This window comes from Aspergillus mulundensis (assembly GCF_003369625.1).
Source record: "Aspergillus mulundensis strain DSM 5745 chromosome Unknown scaffold_2, whole genome shotgun sequence".
NCBI classification, from domain to species: domain Eukaryota; kingdom Fungi; phylum Ascomycota; class Eurotiomycetes; order Eurotiales; family Aspergillaceae; genus Aspergillus; species Aspergillus mulundensis.
Window position 1 is genome coordinate 1,716,529 of NW_020797890.1, and position 18,561 is coordinate 1,735,089.

At 55.1% G+C, this 18,561-nt stretch overlaps 7 protein-coding genes across 7 annotated transcripts; 4 read left to right on the forward strand and 3 right to left on the reverse strand.

Moving 5' to 3' along the window:
* Nucleotides 1–1,364: 1,364 nt before the first annotated feature.
* Nucleotides 1,365–3,267, reverse strand: DSM5745_03235 (chaperonin-containing T-complex subunit CCT4; the record flags this gene model as incomplete). Its single annotated transcript, XM_026745251.1, has 7 exons — nucleotides 1,365–2,219; nucleotides 2,268–2,840; nucleotides 2,891–2,920; nucleotides 2,968–2,997; nucleotides 3,047–3,069; nucleotides 3,119–3,170; nucleotides 3,223–3,267. The coding sequence occupies 7 exons, from the start codon at nucleotides 3,265–3,267 to the stop codon at nucleotides 1,365–1,367; spliced, it is 1,608 nt and encodes a 535-aa protein (XP_026606117.1).
* A 356-nt stretch (nucleotides 3,268–3,623) lies between these two features.
* Nucleotides 3,624–5,113, forward strand: rpt1 (proteasome regulatory particle base subunit RPT1; the record flags this gene model as incomplete). The annotated part of the gene is made up of 4 exons (XM_026745252.1): nucleotides 3,624–3,718; nucleotides 3,793–3,907; nucleotides 3,956–4,185; nucleotides 4,234–5,113. The coding sequence occupies 4 exons, from the start codon at nucleotides 3,624–3,626 to the stop codon at nucleotides 5,111–5,113; spliced, it is 1,320 nt and encodes a 439-aa protein (XP_026606118.1).
* Nucleotides 5,114–5,751: 638 nt separating this feature from the next.
* DSM5745_03237 (succinate dehydrogenase [ubiquinone] flavoprotein subunit) lies at nucleotides 5,752–8,012 on the forward strand (the record flags this gene model as incomplete). Its single annotated transcript, XM_026745253.1, has 6 exons — nucleotides 5,752–5,793; nucleotides 5,867–5,921; nucleotides 5,996–6,069; nucleotides 6,134–6,297; nucleotides 6,352–7,740; nucleotides 7,793–8,012. The coding sequence occupies 6 exons, from the start codon at nucleotides 5,752–5,754 to the stop codon at nucleotides 8,010–8,012; spliced, it is 1,944 nt and encodes a 647-aa protein (XP_026606119.1).
* A 1,050-nt stretch (nucleotides 8,013–9,062) lies between these two features.
* DSM5745_03238 (uncharacterized protein) lies at nucleotides 9,063–10,532 on the forward strand (the record flags this gene model as incomplete). Its single annotated transcript, XM_026745254.1, has 1 exon — nucleotides 9,063–10,532. The coding sequence occupies one exon, from the start codon at nucleotides 9,063–9,065 to the stop codon at nucleotides 10,530–10,532; it is 1,470 nt and encodes a 489-aa protein (XP_026606120.1).
* Nucleotides 10,533–10,999: 467 nt separating this feature from the next.
* DSM5745_03239 (argininosuccinate lyase ARG4) lies at nucleotides 11,000–12,510 on the reverse strand (the record flags this gene model as incomplete). The annotated part of the gene is made up of 3 exons (XM_026745255.1): nucleotides 11,000–11,508; nucleotides 11,564–12,394; nucleotides 12,459–12,510. 3 exons carry the CDS (start codon nucleotides 12,508–12,510, stop codon nucleotides 11,000–11,002), a joined length of 1,392 nt encoding a protein of 463 aa, XP_026606121.1.
* Nucleotides 12,511–13,864: 1,354 nt separating this feature from the next.
* On the reverse strand, nucleotides 13,865–16,079 carry ace1 (putative C2H2 transcription factor (Ace1); the record flags this gene model as incomplete). The annotated part of the gene is made up of 3 exons (XM_026745256.1): nucleotides 13,865–14,960; nucleotides 15,015–15,513; nucleotides 15,569–16,079. The coding sequence occupies 3 exons, from the start codon at nucleotides 16,077–16,079 to the stop codon at nucleotides 13,865–13,867; spliced, it is 2,106 nt and encodes a 701-aa protein (XP_026606122.1).
* Nucleotides 16,080–17,278: 1,199 nt separating this feature from the next.
* DSM5745_03241 (uncharacterized protein) lies at nucleotides 17,279–17,946 on the forward strand (the record flags this gene model as incomplete). Its single annotated transcript, XM_026745257.1, has 3 exons — nucleotides 17,279–17,326; nucleotides 17,376–17,591; nucleotides 17,620–17,946. 3 exons carry the CDS (start codon nucleotides 17,279–17,281, stop codon nucleotides 17,944–17,946), a joined length of 591 nt encoding a protein of 196 aa, XP_026606123.1.
* Between the last annotated feature and the right edge of the window lie 615 nt (nucleotides 17,947–18,561).

Sequence of the window (18,561 nt, forward strand, 5' to 3'; positions counted from 1 at the left end):
CCCTCCTAATGTGTTTTTCTATACACACTGCAACAGGGAAACTGACAATCCTCTTCTTCTGCAGTGCGTTGAGTTATACCTAGACGCCCAAGACAGGTCAAGCACGTCGGCCAGTTTACAACGAGCATTGGCAGCCACCGATCTGTCCCGATACAGTTATACCTTCAACAGATGCCAGACCACCGCACAACCTCGCATCGAAATTAGAGTATTCCCTGCGCATCAGGTAGGTAGACTACCTTTGACTGCTGGTGACAGCGCTGACATTTGCCTCTTCCCATGAAGTTCGATTTTGTGCCCGAGGCCGCGGTGACGGTCCAAGCAGCCAACGGAAACGAATTGCCGTTCGTGACCAAGGAAGACCTGATAGTGCTCATGATGTCGCGAGCGGCAGCCGGTTCCCCGAATCAGCCCCTTCGCCGCTTGCAGGATGACGCTGCGTATCTGACGGATCTTGTTCGCGAGACTTGGAAGCGGCCCGGTCAAGCCCGGCTGCGCTTTAAGCATCTCCCGTTGACGGGAGATCACCTCCGTGTTTTCTCTGATTCGGTGGGGAGCTTTGTGGCCATCTCCGACAGTGAATGGGGGGTCGGGTATTGGTGGTACATCTGCGGTCCGTGCCCTTATTAGGGCTCGAGCTGGCGGTGGCCGTTCATGGACATAATGAGACGGACTGGGGTGAAGGGTCAGTTAACTATGTTCCAAGGTTAAGGGGTCAGCCTATCTAATTAGGGAATCTCTGATGGCTCTGAGTACAGGCCACCTTTTGTATGTACTTAAGGTGTTTGGGTTCAATCTACCACTGTCCTTCCGCAGTTTGACGCTTCCAATTAGTTCATCGGTCGACGGATACAGTGGAGGTTTAGCACGACGTTGCACAAGTATAATCCATCTGGCCGTCGGTCAGAGCCGGCGTTATGGGGGTATTCGAAGGTTTCATGGAAAATCTTACTGTGAGGCTAGTGTAAGAAAGTTCAGGGTTCGTGAATACCTAAATCTAGGGGCCTTGGAAGAAGCGGTCACCCTCTAACCTGCCCACGAACAATTATGCCCCCCTGCCCTGTAAACAACCACGGCCATGCAAAGTGACCTTCTAAACAAACACGCCTTCAACATGCGCAGACCAGGGATATCTCCAACGGCAGGGTTCAAGTATCGATGTACCAAATCTACCATATGAGCGACCTACAGCTGCCAAACTACAACGTGGGGACGCGGTCGTTCATTCAATAATCATACTCATCCACTGAAATCGAAAGAGCTTAGAGTAAGGGGTACGGTGATAGTATGTAGACTGATATTATTACGTCATGGTAACATGTTCACTTTTCTATATGGCTCCAAATCCTTAGCCTTACCACCGCTTACCGTGAGAGAGCGATGTCATCAATTCTCATAATCATCTTCACCGTCTCCGCCGCGAGCTCGATTGCACTGGTGCTGACCAGCAGAGGCTGCAGGATGTTCTCGTCGGTGATGTCGTCTTTCACGCCGCCGCTGCGGATGGACACTCCGGCGTTCTGCTGGCCCTGGGCGTGGCGGTGTCGCAGGTCAGTGACGACCTTGATGGAGTTAAGGCCGGCGTTCTCGGCGAGCGTGGTGGGGATGACCTCCATGGCCTCAGCGAACGCCTTCCAGCAGATGGACTCTGTGCCGGTGAGCTCACGAGCGCGCTTGGCGAGGGTATTGGCGACTTCGATTTCGGGGGCACCGCCACCGGCGATGAGGGCGCGCTTCTTCACCAGGCAGCGGATGACGCACAGGGCATCGTGGAGGGAACGCTCGGCTTCGTCGAGGATGAGGTTGTTGGCGCCGCGGGCGACAATGGAAACGGTCTGGTTGACCGAGGTGGCGGGGGCCTTGATGCCGGTGATCTTGACGTAGCGAGCACCGGATGACTGGACCTCCTCTACGAGGTCGGCGGTACCGAGCTTGTCTTCGGTGAAAGATTCGACGTTGGCGACGGGCTTGCAGCCCAAGCTCTTGCAGAGGAACTCGACCTCGTCGCGTTCAATGTCCTTGATGGCGAGGATCTTGAGTCGGGAAAGGAAGTGGAGAGAAAGGTCGTTGACGGCATCACGGAGGATGGACTTTTGGATCAGAAGAACGTTGCACTTTGTCTTCTGGATCTTCTTGACCATGTTGAGCAGGTATTGGCGCTCTTCCTTCAGGATCTTGTCCATCTGGCGGTAGTCGTTGACGACGATCTGGTTCTCCATCTGCAAACAGTCAGTACCCGTCCTCTACTTTCTAACGTCGATACATACATCAGGCTTGGGCGGGCTGAGCTGGAACTGGATCAGACCTATCCGGGCCTTCTCAATTCTTGTGGGTCCACCGCTGCTCTTGATAACGCCCTGGTTCAGGACGAGGCCGTCAACCATCTCACTGTCCTCAATCGTCCCGCCGACCTTCTTAACGATACGGATATTCCTGAGATCCACGTTCTCCGCCGTCTTGGGGTCGACCACCTTCAACACCGAGTCGACGGCCATCGGTCCGAGGAGGCTGGAGTGCTGTGAGACGATCTTCGAGGAAAGCGAGGTAGACGCGGCTTGCAGGAGGGTGGAGCGGTCCATCAGGTTGATCGGCCGCGACATGTTGTGAAGGATCTCGACAGCGGCGGCGGCGGCTCTCTGGAACGACTCGGATATCACAGTAGGGTGAATACCCTTTCCAAGCAGGCGCTCGGCCGCACCCAGCAAGCTTCCGGCAATGACGACGACTGATGTTGTTCCATCTCCAGCCTCAACATCCTGGGCCGCACTCAGGTCGACGAGCATTCGGGCGGCGGGGTGCATCACGCTCATATCCCTCAACATCGTGTTTCCGTCGTTGGTCTGCGGGGGAGGTTAGCGGTATACTTCGGAGGTTATGCAGGTATTCGTACGATGATGGTGTTTCCCTTGGGTGTTTGGATCTAAAGATACGTTAGCTCTTGACCACCAAAAGGACCAATATGCCTACCATTTTGTCCATTCCCCTGGGACCCAGTGACTGGATAACAAATTAGCCCCTCACCCTGACATTTCCACTGCATGCATACCGTTCGGATTGCATCGGCGACAGCTGTATTCCATTAGCATCACGGTTCACTCGATATCAAAGCGTAACGCACCTCTGGCAGCGAGAATGTTAGACTGCCGCACGGCCATGGGCTTCTCCTTGTCCTGCAAGATATCAGATTCGGCCCACAGTAAATTCCCCTCCGCATCGACGAACCTTGAAGGAGGTGCTGCTGGGAGCAGCAGTAGCAGCAGTAGCCATGATGTATGAAGCTCGATGTAAGCACCGTAACCTATAGAAACAGTAAAAGGAGAAGGGTTGGTCGGGACAGGAGGTCAAGTTTGGTCCAGAGCGGCTCTCGAAATTCTTCCAGGCTGCGGGTTTGCACTTTGGGCGGTGTTGCTCTCTGGGGCTTGGCGGCCACTAGCGTCCAGAGCTCAAGCTGGCCGGCAGTCAGAACAACAGCTCTCGACATCGCCTCTACCCCAACTTTCACCCCATTCATCTCGCTTCTTTCATCTCTCTCCTTACGCACCCTCTACCTACCGATACCTGTATATTCTCTCAGCTCCGATCGTTGATTCCGCCTCACCCGCCTCTCGCCACAACCTTTCACCATGCCTTCCGCCACGGGAGCGAACTGGGAGAAGTACAAGAAGAACTTTGCCGATGACGAAGAACCTGAGAAGAAGATCACTCCTCTTACAGATGAGTATGTCGCTTGATGGCTCCCTATCTTCCGACGCGGTGGTTGCGTGCTTCGATGTCGGTTGCTGACAGGCGCAGGGACATTGCAGTACTCAAGACCTACGGCGCGGCTCCGTACGCAAACGCATTAAAGAAGCTAGAGAAACAGATCAAGGATCGACAAGCGAGCGTGAATGAGAAGATTGGCGTCAAGGTACTTCGGCTTGAGATCGGCTCTCAGGATAGAAGCTGACGTGCTTAGGAATCCGACACCGGTCTCGCACCTCCACATTTATGGGACGTTGCCGCGGATAGGCAACGCATGGCGGAGGAGCAGCCACTGCAGGTGGCTCGTTGCACAAAGATCATTCAGGATGAGAAGGACGCGGACAAGAGCAAATATGTCATCAACGTCAAGCAGATCGCCAAGTTCGTCGTCAACCTGGGGGAGCGAGTGAGTCCTACAGATATCGAAGAGGGCATGAGAGTTGGGTATGTTCGCGCTTTACAAAAAAGCTAGCTCACTACTGACTGGTGTAGTGTCGACCGAAACAAGTATCAGATCATGCTGCCGCTCCCACCCAAGATCGATCCCAGCGTTACGATGATGACGGTCGAAGATAAGCCGGATGTTACATACGGGGATGTTGGAGGCTGCAAGGAGCAGATCGAGAAGCTACGAGAAGTTGTTGAGATGCCACTATTGTCGCCCGAACGTTTCGTCAACCTCGGTATCGACCCGCCCAAGGGAGCTCTGCTCTACGGACCCCCCGGAACCGGAAAGACTCTCTGCGCGCGAGCCGTCGCCAACCGAACCGACGCGACGTTCATCCGTGTCATCGGTAGTGAGCTTGTCCAGAAGTATGTTGGTGAGGGTGCCCGGATGGTCCGCGAGCTGTTCGAGATGGCCCGAACCAAGAAGGCGTGCATCATCTTCTTCGACGAAATTGACGCCGTCGGTGGTGCCCGTTTCGACGACGGAGCAGGCGGTGACAATGAAGTTCAGCGTACTATGCTTGAACTAATCACGCAGCTTGACGGTTTCGATGCCCGAGGAAACATCAAGGTCATGTTCGCTACCAACCGACCGTCAACGCTCGACCCCGCCCTGATGCGTCCCGGACGTATCGACCGTAAGATCGAGTTCTCTCTCCCTGACGTTGAAGGCCGTGCCAACATTCTCCGCATCCACGCCAAGAGCATGTCCGTGGAGCGCGATATCCGATGGGAGCTCATCTCTCGACTTTGCCCCAACGCGACCGGTGCAGAGCTTCGAAGTGTCGCGACAGAGGCCGGCATGTTTGCCATCCGTGCCCGACGGAAGGTTGCCACGGAGAAGGACTTCTTGGCCGCTGTGGACAAGGTGATCAAGGGCAACCTGAAGTTCAACTCGACGGCTACATACATGCAATATAACTAGACATGCTTGCGAGCTTACATTGCATGGTTTGATGTGTATGATCATTAGCTAGGTCGGTCCATAATGATTCAAATTACTTTTGATGGCATGTGCAGATTCGTAGATAGAGGCCTTATAGCCTTCTCGGCTGTCAACTTCCGAAACCATACCACACGACTGCGCGGCTCGTCTCGGCCTGTCAAGACTCAAGACCCTGATACAGCACGCACCATAGTGTAGAGAGCAACTATCCTAAAACCTCACCGAAATAAGCAAATATCAACCCCATAACCCCATACCTAGCCCCGGAATCCCTCCTATAGAACTTACCCGGAAGAGCAGCACAATCCACGTGCCTCCGGTCGCACACCCAATAAAATGCTCCCGGCTGCCCGAGGTGATTACCACTGCACGGGACATGATTGGCCGCTTCGGCCCCGGTCCTCTCCGTCGGCAAGTGAAATGCCTTGATTATGTCAGCCGGGCTGCCGCTCTTCGCGGATCGGTAGTAGCTTTGCAAGTTCCAGTTGCAACTCTAGCAATCAATCCCTCCAGTTGTTGCTGCTGCGCTGCCTGCTTGATACCTCCCCTCCCTCAAGCCAAGCATCTCTTCTTTGTTGTTCATTCTAGGGAAGGTTTCTTTGTGCGCGTCTGTCATCATGAGCTCCCTGGGCTTGCGGAGCTTGGCTCCCGCCTCCAAGGTTGGTGGTCTTGACTTCCACTCAATTTGGGATCCGAGGTTGTGATGGTTGCTAATGGGTTTGTTGTGAATAGATCTCCCGTGCGTTGAGGGATCAGAGACGTCTATTTTCTTCCTCCCGGCCTGCAGGTACGCATTGACAATTGCCGACGTTAGGGAAAGAAGGAAATAATTGCGGTTGCTAACCCGCCTGTCCTGCGCAGCCCGCATCTTCGGCAGCAACCCTCTGCGCGCTAAGGCCGCTGAAGGCTACATCTCAGACAAATACCCGGTCATTGTAAGCAATTGGATTCTTGGAAGGTTATGCTTGGCGGTCAGGCAGTTCTGACAATGGTCGTTAGGACCACGAGTACGATGCCGTCGTTGTCGGTGCCGGTGGTGCTGGTCTCCGTGCTGCGTTCGGTCTCGCGGAAGCTGGATTCAACACTGCCTGTGTTTCGAAGCTGTTCCCTACACGATCTCACACCGTTGCTGCTCAGGGTGGTATCAACGCTGCTCTTGGCAAGTAGGTTTTTCACTCTTGACACGATTTTTATCGCATGCGCTTATACCTTGACAGCATGCACCCCGATGACTGGAGGTGGCACATGTACGATACCGTCAAGGGTTCCGATTGGCTTGGTGACCAGGATGCTATTCACTACATGACGAGAGAGGCCCCCGCCAGTGTCCGTGAGCTCGAGGGCTACGGCTGCCCCTTCTCCCGTACCGAGGACGGTCTTATCTACCAGCGTGCGTTCGGTGGTCAGTCCAAGGAGTTCGGCAAGGGAGGACAGGCCTACCGATGCTGCGCCGTCGCCGATCGTACCGGTCACGCTCTCCTGCACACTCTCTACGGACAGTCTCTGCGCCACAACACGAACTACTTCATTGAGTACTTCGCCATGGACCTGCTGATGGAGAACGGCGAGTGCCGCGGTATCATCGCCTACAACCAGGAGGACGGAACCCTCCACCGTTTCAAGGCCCACCACACCGTTCTGGCTACCGGTGGTTACGGCCGTGCCTACTTCAGTTGTACCTCTGCCCACACCTGTACCGGTGACGGTATGGCCATGGTTGCCCGTGCTGGTCTCCCCAACCAGGATCTGGAGTTCGTCCAGTTCCACCCCACTGGTATCTACGGTGCCGGATGTCTGATCACAGAGGGTGCCCGTGGTGAGGGTGGTTACCTGCTCAACTCCGAGGGTGAGCGTTTCATGGAGCGTTACGCCCCTACCGCCAAGGATCTGGCCTCCCGTGACGTTGTCTCCCGTTCCATGACCATGGAGATCCGCGAGGGCCGCGGTGTCGGTCCCGAGAAGGACCACATCTACCTCCAGCTGAGCCACTTGCCCGCTGAGCTCCTCCACGAGCGTCTCCCCGGTATCTCCGAGACCGCCTCCATCTTCTCCGGTGTCGATGTCACCAAGCAGCCCATCCCCGTCCTGCCCACCGTCCACTACAACATGGGTGGTATCCCCACCAAGTTCTCCGGAGAGGTCCTGACTCAGGACGAGAACGGCAACGACAAGGTCGTCCCCGGTCTGTACGCCTGCGGTGAAGCCGCCTGTGTCTCCGTCCACGGTGCCAACCGTCTCGGAGCCAACTCCCTCCTCGATCTCGTCGTCTTCGGCCGTGCCGTCTCCCACCGCGTCAAGGAGATCGCCTCCCCCGGCAAGCCCCACGCCGAGCTGGCCTCCGACGCCGGTGCCGAGTCCATCAAGGACCTCGACTTCGTCCGCACCGCCGAGGGCCCCAAGTCTACCTTCGACATCCGCAACGCCATGCAGAAGACCATGCAGACGGACGTCTCTGTCTTCCGTACCCAGGAGAGTCTGGACGAGGGTGTTGAGAAGATCACCAAGGTCGACCAGATGTTCGACCAGGTCGGTACCAAGGACCGCAGCATGATCTGGAACTCCGACCTCGTCGAGACCCTTGAGCTCCGTAACCTTCTGACATGCGCGTAAGTATCTTCTTTCAAGGTGAAACAGATGAGAAACTAACGACTATTATAGCTCTCAAACCGCCGTTGCCGCCGCCAACCGCAAGGAGTCCCGTGGCGCCCACGCCCGTGAGGACTACCCCGAGCGTGACGACGAGAACTGGATGAAGCACACCCTTACATGGCAGAAGAACCCCCACGGCAAGGTCGACATCGGATACCGCAGCGTCGTGCACAACACCCTCGACGAGAACGAGTGCAAGCCCGTTCCTCCCTTCAAGCGTGTCTACTAAGCGCGTCTTGCCCATTGTATTTGACTTGTCCGCCAGATCCAGCGCAGCATCAGTGCTTATAGATGGATCCGTCTAGCTGTTTCTTGGAGGCCTACAGTTGGAGAAGCCTTTCGACTCGGTGAGGGAAGAGTCATGAAAATTCGACCATGTTGGTTTCCTTTGTCTTCATATTGTGTATATCCATTGTTATTTCCTTCAAGGCGATGAGTTGGGAGTCACTCACGTTCTATTGTTTTTTTATAGCCATCTGTTAGCTTATACAACCGGAGTTTTTCTTTGCTGAGTTCGTCGACATCGTATATCGATTGGCTCGAGAACATGTTCCAAGATCCGCAAGAACTGCTATCCTATCCTTTTCCAAGCCGAGATCAAAGAATAGAGCGGAGCTCTATTTTGAGCCTCCGGCTGCCGCATGGAATGAAACGTGTGAGCCACGCGGTCCTTTGTCGAGCATCAGACAAAGAAGCCCGGCCACGCCTGCTCGTTTCTGAAGAGAAACAAACCGAGAGCTGGGACAAGCCACTCGAGGTCATGCTAGCATGGCTAAGCTCGGCGCCCGTAAGAGGATAAGGTCGTGACTCTCAGATCCATTCCAGACTTCCGATCGAGTCCTTCGCTGACCACAAAGGCCTCGGCCTCGCTGAGACAGATGGCCCTCGTGCTTAAAATATCCTCAAAGGCTGTCGCCAGAGCTCGTGATTGACTCGTCCACGAGCCACGGCGTCCGGTCTTCCATGGGACACTGGATGAAACAGCTAGGCGTGCTTGGGGGTGGCATACCTGAATCCCATATGTCCCAGCAAGCCCTCTGCCTCTTTTCATAGAGTGGCATAGCTTTCTTGTTTCCTTCTCTTCTGCTTTTTCTTGCATATTCCAATAATATACTCGATATTTGAGCTGGCCTCATGCGTTGAACACTTTCAGTTGACTTGCATTTCTTAGCCTGCTTTGAAGATATCGCATTTGCATGAGATGGACAGTACAAAGTGCTCGAAGGATACGACTTCATGCCCAGATGGTAGTAAGAAGGGGCAGACATCAACGAGGACGATGACTGAAAAAGTTTCGGTCGAAACATCAACGAAGGCGATAACTGAATCAATTTCGACCAAAACGTCAACGAAGGTGATGACTGAATCAGTCTCGACCAAAAGGTCAACGACGACGGCGGTTCCGACGACATCGACGACATCAAGAGCAAAGTCAGCGACGGCCACGAAGACGCCAGAGGCAACAATAACAACAGACGCTGAGGCCGCAATAACGACAGACGCTGCGGCAGCAACGACACACAGTACTACAGCTGCTGCTTCCAGTGCCACCACGAGCATCGCGCCCAGCAAAGTACTGTCCGAAGTCGAGGCGCAACCTACCTCTGCCACCGTCACTTCCTCACACAAAGGTTTGAGCGGCGGAGCAATTGGAGGCATCGTCGGCGGCGTTGTTAGCCTGGTGCTGATCCTCTGCCTCGTCGCCTTCCTGTTGCGCCGCTTGAGGAAGAAACGGGGGAAGAAAGTCAGGAGGTTCACTCTTCTTCGCTGGCGACATCCTACCCTTGACGATGCGCAAAGCGCCGAGGAAGGTACAGCCAGCACGGCGCACCTTCAACCCCAGACCACCGCAGTCAACCCGGCCTTAACAGTTCCCACTATCGTAACCGGTCCCCTGAACACTCAGCCAACGGGCATCACTGGAGAAAAGTCCCCGGCCATCTCGCCTCTCCAACGGCAGCAAGCAGACTCACCACGATCCATCCCATCAGCATCAGCATCAGCCATCATCCCGTCCCCCCTCACGCCATACTCCGCCATAAGCCCCAAGACGACGCGGAACTCCATGCTCAAGCTCAACTTCCGCCCGCCCAGCGGCATCCACCCAGCCCTCCGCCCAGGTGACCCAGAGCACGCCTACAACCCATTATCATACTGGCCCTCGTTCTGCACACCGAATACCAGCAGACGGAACAGCCCGACTACATCCCCGCTCCGCCACTCGCCCGCAACCCACGAGCTCTTCGACACGGGCTTCCGCCTCGGCCGCCTCGAGCTGCCCAGCACCTGCTCCCGCGAGCTCATCAACGTCCCCTTCCGAGACCGGCAACGCCAGCGCCAAAAGAGCCAGCTGCACCGCGGCGCCCCGTTACCCCTCTCCATCACAACGCCTGACGGCGCCGTCCTCTCATCGAACTTCAATGGTCTCGCCGTTGATCCGAACAGCGGCTTGATGGCTTGCGATGAGGAGGCCGAGGTGACTGCAGGCGAGACGGAGATGGCGCCGGTGCCGGTGCCGGAGGCAAGACTCCAGATGAAGCCAGCCTGCAAGAAGCGGAGGCAGAAGAAAAAGCTGCTGCCCTTGTTGCCGCCGCTGCCTTTGCCGCCGTCGCCGTCGCATCCGCCGTTGACGGCGTCGTCGTTGGGGTCGATTCCGGCGTCGCCGACGCCGTCGTATCGGTCTGAGTTTAGGAGGGGGTCTAGGGAGGTGGCGGAGAAGGTGAGGGAGAAGTTTAGGAGGAAGGCGTGAGATTGTCAGATGGTGTTGTGCGCCTTGCCGGGCTGGGTGAGAGTTGATTTGGTTCAATTGGGTGTTGATGAGACGGTTGGTTGAGTAATGTGTCAAGTTGAGGGGAAGAAGATGAAGAAGATGGTCTGGACTGACACTCACTGATGATTCTCACCGCAGGCCGGTGAAGCGAGCATGGAACCCCTCATTAGGTCCTTCGTTTTGGCCATTGATACCTACATTTGCTTTTCTTACGCGTTTGCTCACGCACCTGTTCCTTACATAGAATCATATAGACCCGGGCTGCCAGGCCGGCCTACTGTTACACGTCGTATCTCTCTTGTATTTCGATCAGGATAGTCAAGATGCCAACCCTTCAATGCATTAAAATACGAAATACTCGATGACTAGATAATCTCCATAATCACGCTACTATTTTGTACCCCTAACCCAACCTTGATCCAACAATGCCCGTGATAGAATACAACTCACAGAATACCCTTCAGCACAGCCGTCTGCTCCAGAACAGCCCTCTTAGAGCACCCCCCAATCGCATCCTTCAGCTCAACAGCCCGCTCATAATCCAAACACTCCTGGATATCATCGCCGAACCTGCTATCCACACCCTTCAGCTGCTCAAGCGTCAGCTTGTCCATGGGCACACCGTGCTTCTCAGCGAGCTGCACGACGCGCCCGGAGATGTGGTGGCCCTCGCGGAAAGGCACGCCCTTGCGGACGAGGTAGTCGGCGAACTCGGTGGCCAGCATCTCGGGGGCCAGGGCGGCGACCATCTTCTCGGGGATGGTCGTGAGGGTTGAGAGCACGCCCGTGGCGATCTGGATGCTGTCGCCGACGGTCTTGATGTGGTCGAGCAGCGGCTCGACGCTCTCCTGCAGGTCCTTGTTGTAGGTTGTCGGGAGGCCCTTGATGGTGCACATGAGGCCGGCCATGTGGCCGAAGGCGCGGCCGGCTTTGCCGCGGAGGAGCTCGAGGCTGTCTGTGGGCTGTTTGTTAGAACGTTGCCATTTGGAAAGGTGGGGGGGGGCACGCACCGGCGTTCTTCTTCTGAGGCATCAACGACGACCCGGTCGAGTAGGCGTCGGACAGACGGACGAACCCGAACTCCAGCGAAGAGTAGATGATCAGGTCCTCGGCCCAGCGGGAGATCTTGAGCATGAACGAGCTCCCCCACTGCATCGTCTCCATCGCAAAGTCACGGTCGCCGACGGCGTTCATCGAGTTGTACAGGAGCCCCTCGAAGCCCAGCTCCTTGGCCATGGACTCGCGGTCGATCTGGAAGGGGTTCCCGGCGAGCGCACCGGTGCCGAGCGGGGAGCGGTTCACGCGCTTCGTGACCTCCCGCAGACGCTTCAGCTCGTCGGCGAACGCGGTCGCGTGGGACAGGAGCCAGTGGGCCCAGCGGACGGGCTGGGCCTTCTGCAGGTGTGTGTAGCCGGGCATGAGGTAGTCGATTTCGGACTCGGCGCGGGCGATGGAGACCTTGATGAGGTCGCACAGGAAGGCGTCGAGTTTGCGGAGTTCATCGCGCAGCCAGAGGCGGAGGTCGGTTGCGATCTGCTCGTTGCGGGAGCGGCCCGTGTGCAGCTTGCCGCCGATCTCCTTGCCGATGATCTCGGAGAGGCGGCGCTCGTTCGCGGTGTGGATGTCCTCGTCGTTGGGCTTGACGGCGAAGGAGTTGCTGCTCCATTCCTCGGCGATCTGCTTGAAGCCGCGCTCGATCTCGGAGAACTCGTGGGCGGAGAGGATGCCGGACTTTGTGTTGGCGCGGGCGAAGGCGATCGAGCCGGCGATGTCTTGCTTCCACAGGATGCGGTCGTAGGGGAGGGACTCGTTGTACTGGACCATGAGGGGGTCGAGGCCCTCTGTGGTTGCTTGGTTAGCTTCGGGTCTTGAGCTCGCGGGGGGATCTTGAGGGGTTGTACGCACGGGTGAATCGACCTCCCCACAGCATGTTCTCGGCGACTTTAGGGGCGCTCATTGTGAAGCAATTGAGGAGTGTCCGGGAGGGATTGACACAAAATCAGGGCTCTGGTGGTGCTGCAAGAAGGAGTCGCGATAAATCGAAAATGAATCATTTGGTGCGGTGATGGCGCTAGCCGCTTTGGGATGACTCATACCGTCGATCATTGTCTGGGATAACAGCATGGCATGTATGGATTCTAGCAGACTAAAAGAAGAGACGAGGTCAGTGCTTGAGCTCTCTGATATGGCAGCGTGTATGTCATTTCAGAAAGCACCTGAATGTATAACTTCAAGCTCTTCCGCTTAGCAAGATCATGGCCAAAGTATACCATGTAGACTCCGTTATCGGCCTTCCCTGCCCACAGAGGCAGCTATCACAACATGGCAGCAAAGAAGCTGATTCAACCTTCATGGAGACGATGACTGCCCGACAAAAGTGCTCAGCACCATACGCGGCGGCCCTGAAGCGAGTTCATATCTAATTACTCCCAATCCAAGCTTGAGTAATCTACTAGCAAGCGCAAAGACTTAAATCCGCCCTATGGTAGACCATGATAGATTGTATTGAATAGTCACTGTGGTGTTTATTTTATAAATGCAAAAATCAAGCCTAAATCAATAACCAGCTTCAGTGGTCCAACGGTAGGATCTTCGCCTTCCAAGCGAATGGCCCGGGTTCGACTCCCGGCTGATGCATTTCTTTTTCCATCTTACATTTTTTGTCCAGTTGAACTTTGCTCCTTCATCTTTTTTTTTGTCTTGCGAAGACAACGGTCCTTCTGTAGCCACGCTACAAGGAAGTAAGGGGTCAACACCTTAAGGTTGTCTGTATGGTAACTATGGTTATGGAACTGTTTGCGTGTTGCCATAAGGTTATGCGATTACCATGGTCGTTGATAGGAGACACCCAGTGCACGAGAATCGGCATCAAGCATTCGATTTGCTCGCGTCCGCTTGGTTCAATATGAAAGCATTCCGATCCAGGGGACGGGAGGTTTGGTTCTAGAATCACTGTCGAAGTTTTATAATAACGGAGTTGAATCTATTTAAATGTTCCGAGCAAAGGCCAAGATATATATCGCCATTATCCTGTGTGTATACGAAAACAAGGAACCATACTTTGCGAGGCCTAGGCCAGTCTGCCTTAGCAAACCCTTACGCGAGATTATCAACCCATGAATCAAAATGATAAATTATGTCCGCTGCCCTATCCAGGAATGTGGTGCAGTATGATACAAAAGCAATAACAAATATTTTCGCACGAGAAGATAGCTGGTAAACATTCGCCTGCCATAGAAAGAAAAGTCGTAACACGTTGATCAAGATGGTCCACCGCCGGGGTTTCTGTCCTAACCACTGAATGTGACGAGTTAGAGACCGCCAGGGCCGGACATGGGGTTGAACCCGTAAGTGTGCATGTCGTTGTAGACATCGAGGAGGAAACCGGCCGAGTCATCTTCCGACTGAGGCTGCTGGATTTCGCCGTAGTTCAGAGGTTGTGTTGGTATGGTGAACTCGGGATAGCCAAAGTCGTTGAACATGGTTTGGTTGTTGATGAAATCGGTGTACTCCATGTCTCCGCCAGGGAACAACAAGCCGTCATTGGCCTTCATCTCTGGGAAAATATCCTGAATTGAGAAGGCAGTGTTTTCTTGCGCCAGATCGAACGGTTCAGAAGGCGAGTTTATGGTTCCGGTGGTGGGGGTGACGGCGTCCAAGGTTCCCGACACTGAGCCAGGCATTGTACTCATGGGGTGTTGGAAGGCGTTGAATGAGAACTCAGGAGTCTCTGGAGTGGGAGCAAGTTCCCAGCCAACGGACTCTTGCTTGTACTCAGGCGCTTCAGAAGGAGGGGTCATGCTCCAAACCGAAGGGGCCTGCTTAGGTGGGACAGAGCTGCTGCTGGATGGCGAAGCGCCGTGTTGAGGGGATGGCTGCTTGTTGCCCCGGCCGTTGTTTTTGGATCGCATGTACACCCAGCCGTGGGTCTTCTCCATGTGCTGCTTGCAGTTGCTCTCTCTCTTGGACTTGTAAGAGCAAGACTCGAACTGGCAAGCGTACAGGCGCGGTGCCTCGGAGTGCTTGTCATTGTAGTGACGCTCCGCTTCTTTCTCGGTAGCCCATCCCTTGGTGTGGTACTTGCAGGAACTGACAGGGCACTTGAAGGGGCGGCTGTGAGACTTCTCGTGCTTCGTCAAGTCGCACGGCCGGGCAAAAACCTTGTCACAGTCTTTGCACTTCTTGTTGATGTTCATGGGAGGCGCATTCTTCTTGCGACGGGCCATGGAACGCTGGACGCCTTCGTCGGCAGACGCCGCGCTCAGCGAGCGCTTCATCGAAGGGATAACTTGACCTTCATAGGGCTCTCCGGTCCGCAGAGAGATGGCCTCGCCATCTTGCTCAACGACCATTTCAAGGAGACGCCCGGTCTGGGAGAGTCCACCCTCGAGTCTGAGTTCAGGAGCCCTATGGTGGACGGTTAGCATCCGCTTGAGAACCACGCAATAGGCATTCACATACTTCACTTTGCCATCGGCCTCGTGCCTCCGTTTCCATTCGTCACGAATACGCTTGAATTGCGAAACCTGTTCCAAAAGATCGACGAAATAACCGTTGTTGTACTGCTTATCGGTTGGCAAGCACAAGTCTCGGCCACCAAGGGAGGAGGCCGTCTGGCTGAGGCATAGAATGGTGTACTGGCAAAAACGAACATAGGCAGCATCATGAGTCTTCACATCCGGCGCGAGAGAGAACACGGTCTTCTCGAGGTCACGCAAGCAGGAGATGCGTTCATCTTCAATCTGCTGACGGACGTCTTCAAGAATAGGGTGGAAGGACTTGAGCCTCTCGTCCTCGAGAATGGGGCCGATGATGTGCTTCTCAATCTCTGTGCGGCCTTCAGAGCTGAGTTTGTGCCGCCGAGCGTTTTCAGCTTCCATGGCACTGATTGAGCGGGTGATGGCAGACTGAGAGCGAGATGGTGCGAGGTTGCTTCCTCTAGAGAGCTGGCCTGCTTTCACTGAGAGATTGTTAGCCGCGAAAACAAAGACAGCCGGCCATGACCATATATATACCTTTGTTGGACGAGACTGACTGAGCACTGCTGATAGAGGAGCCGAGTCCACTATCAGAGGCCTGACAATGGGCCCTCTGAGCCTTCCGAGATTGTTCCTTGGGCATCGGGCTGGGTTGACGCGAGCGCGGTTCAACGGGGCCCTCTCTCCGTGCTTGAGATTTGAGGTGAAGCCGGAGTAGACCCTTGGGGACGGGGAGATCGTCGTTGTCATCGGAGGTGGTCGAGTTCAAGTCAAGGCGTTCCAAGATGTCGGTCATACGCCGTTGTCCAGCGGCGATAGCTTCCAGAGCGCCAGGGCATGTGGGAGATCGGCGAGGCAGCGAGGGTACAAGAGGGTCACGGTCGGCTTTGCGAAGGATGGCTGGATTGAAGGTTTCACCTTTGCGAAGGCGGAGTGGAGGCAGTGAGGGTGATTGCTCTTCGGCTGGGAGGAGAGAGGGCCGGACTGCCCTGAAGGGCCGGCGCCTCGGGTGGACTCTTATAGAGCCCTGGTCTTGTGCTGAGCTCATTGTGGATGGTCCTGAGGGCACCGAAAAGGCGTTAGCAAGGGCACGCCCTGCACATGGGTGCACATAAATGACTCACGGACTGTGACCGAATCCAAGGGAAGCTTCTAATTGAACGAGAGTGGTGCAGCCAGTCAACGGAGGGCAGGACTGCCGACTGGACGATAATTAGACTGGGAATGGGAGAGAGGCGGGAATAGATCGATGGTTTTTAGGTGTACGATGTCGAGAAAGTGTTGAGATACATACTGATGTCGAAGTGGCCTAAAGCAGATGACGCCCTGAGCGCTGACGAGAGAACAGGGGAACCACCGGAGGAAAGAGAAAGTGGGGAGGTAAATTCGATATCTATGAATATAAAATGGCTGGAACCTAGAGGGGCCACACAGCACACGAGTCTGGAGAGCTGTGAACGATGGAGACTTTGGGCGACAAGAAGGGATGGGATGGGATGGGATGAGATCAGGGTCGGGGAGTGCTGCCTTCTTGATGATGGATTGAGGCTGAGGCGTCTTGGACGTCTGCCTGATAGACGAGCGGCGCTAGGCCAGAACGGGAATGGCCGCGCGGAAAGGGGCTGTATTGTCCGATACAGCGCTGGACTCCGGGGCTGTGCCTTTACCTCGGATATAAGGTAACTTCTGCTCGATTACCCCGGCCATACACGGATACAGCGTTCCTCCGAGACGGATACGTTTTCCTCGTATTCGGAGCCCCGCAATACTCTCGTCCGGCCAATGACCTGCTTACCTATGAAAACACTTCAAGCGGACCGCGGTAACAAAATCGTCCGAAAATAGCAAACCAGCCCAGTTGACGGCTTTTCTCCGGCTCAGCGATCGCCATCGATCCAACAGCAACTCCACCACCATGGCTGTGTTCGAGACCTCTCCGTCAATAAAAGGACCCCTACTCTGCCGAGTCGTGCAATGGCAGTCACGAATAACCCTTTGCGATAATGGACTGTTGGTTGGATGGCAATGTACTCCGTGCTTAGGTGCATGGGGTGACAACTGACAGTGACGAGATGACGGGCGATTTCGAAGCCGACGTCAGACTACGTAACCGCTTCAGCCCCAACAGTCGATATTGATGGCGCAGTGTTTCTATTGGCCGAGACGGCGCGCCAACACCCTCGAGACCGCATATCGAATGGAATCTCTTTTGATCAGATTCGTGTTGCCTGAACATGCCGCAGAATGATGGCCGCTCCCAAACGTCGCTCAGGCCTCAGCGATTCAGCCGCTATTGTGCCACGACTCCGCTATCTTCATTTGTGAGAATTGAAATGGTTCCCAGTTGCCAAGCTGTCTCACTGCAGGCATTACGGAGCCTCTGAAGATCATCGTCTGCAGCGGTGGCATAGCTAGACCGACCCTAGCGTTCTGGCTCGCCCGTGGCGGCCATGGGGTCGTCAATGTCGAGCGCTTTTCGACTCTTCGAGCCTCCGGGGCGCAGATCGATTTTCGCGGACAGGGATTTGAGGTCGTCACGCGGATGGGGTTCTTGGATACTGTATGGAACACATTCGTTGATGAGGTAGGGATGTCAATTCGTGGACTCTGGCGGCAATGCCATCCGGACTCCACGGCCAACTACACATATACTCCACGATACTCCCCAGGCCGATGTCGAGGATGTCTTTCGCAAACCCGTCGAGAGTTACAAGAATGATGACCGGCAGTTCCCGGACGGTCGTTTGTTACGTTACGATCTCATGGGATCAAATGGAGTCATGGACAGAGCCGGCGCATTCGAAAAGACATTCACCCAGTTGGCTCGGGCCGTTATTGTAACGAGATGCGGTCCTGGCTCACTGGCGAGTCTTGGTTACAGAGGCGGGTATAAGGCTTGGAGGATATTGTTTTGAGCTCGAAAGATCGTGCGGAGACGTCGCAGATCAACAAGAACACATGTCATATCTGTGCTACGCGGCAATGAATTGACACACAAGAAGTATACCCCGAGCTTCACAGAGGTTGGAAACTCTCTGCGGCCCTTTGTTGAGTCAAGCAGAATCCCGATCTAGACTCATCTCTCAGACCCAATTTTGAAATCCTGGAGTGATGATCCAGGCGGCTCGAGCTGTCGGAGAGCTTCTGTAACTGCTTGAATTAACATTGCTACTAGCTCTTTCCATAATAATACCGTTCTAACCGGCCAGAGGTCAAGACACAAAGTGCAAGCCAACGCTAGTCAAGCCATACGAGGATTAGACCGAAAATGTGACCACGACTTCTCTTCGGATTGGCCAGCAAGTGAGCCTCATCCGCGAAGCTCTAAACAGTTAGTCGTAGTCGAGCTCGGACTCGGACAGTTTCCAGATGCCCGAGAGTCCTAGACCGCTCGAAAGCAGCCACTAACCAATGAGGACCCTGGTGGAGGCTCCCCGAGTCGGTGACTTCCTGGACCCTGGTCAAGGTGTGTTGTGACTCGGAACACGCGGCATCATACGACTCCTGGAATTGAGAAGCCTGGGAAATTC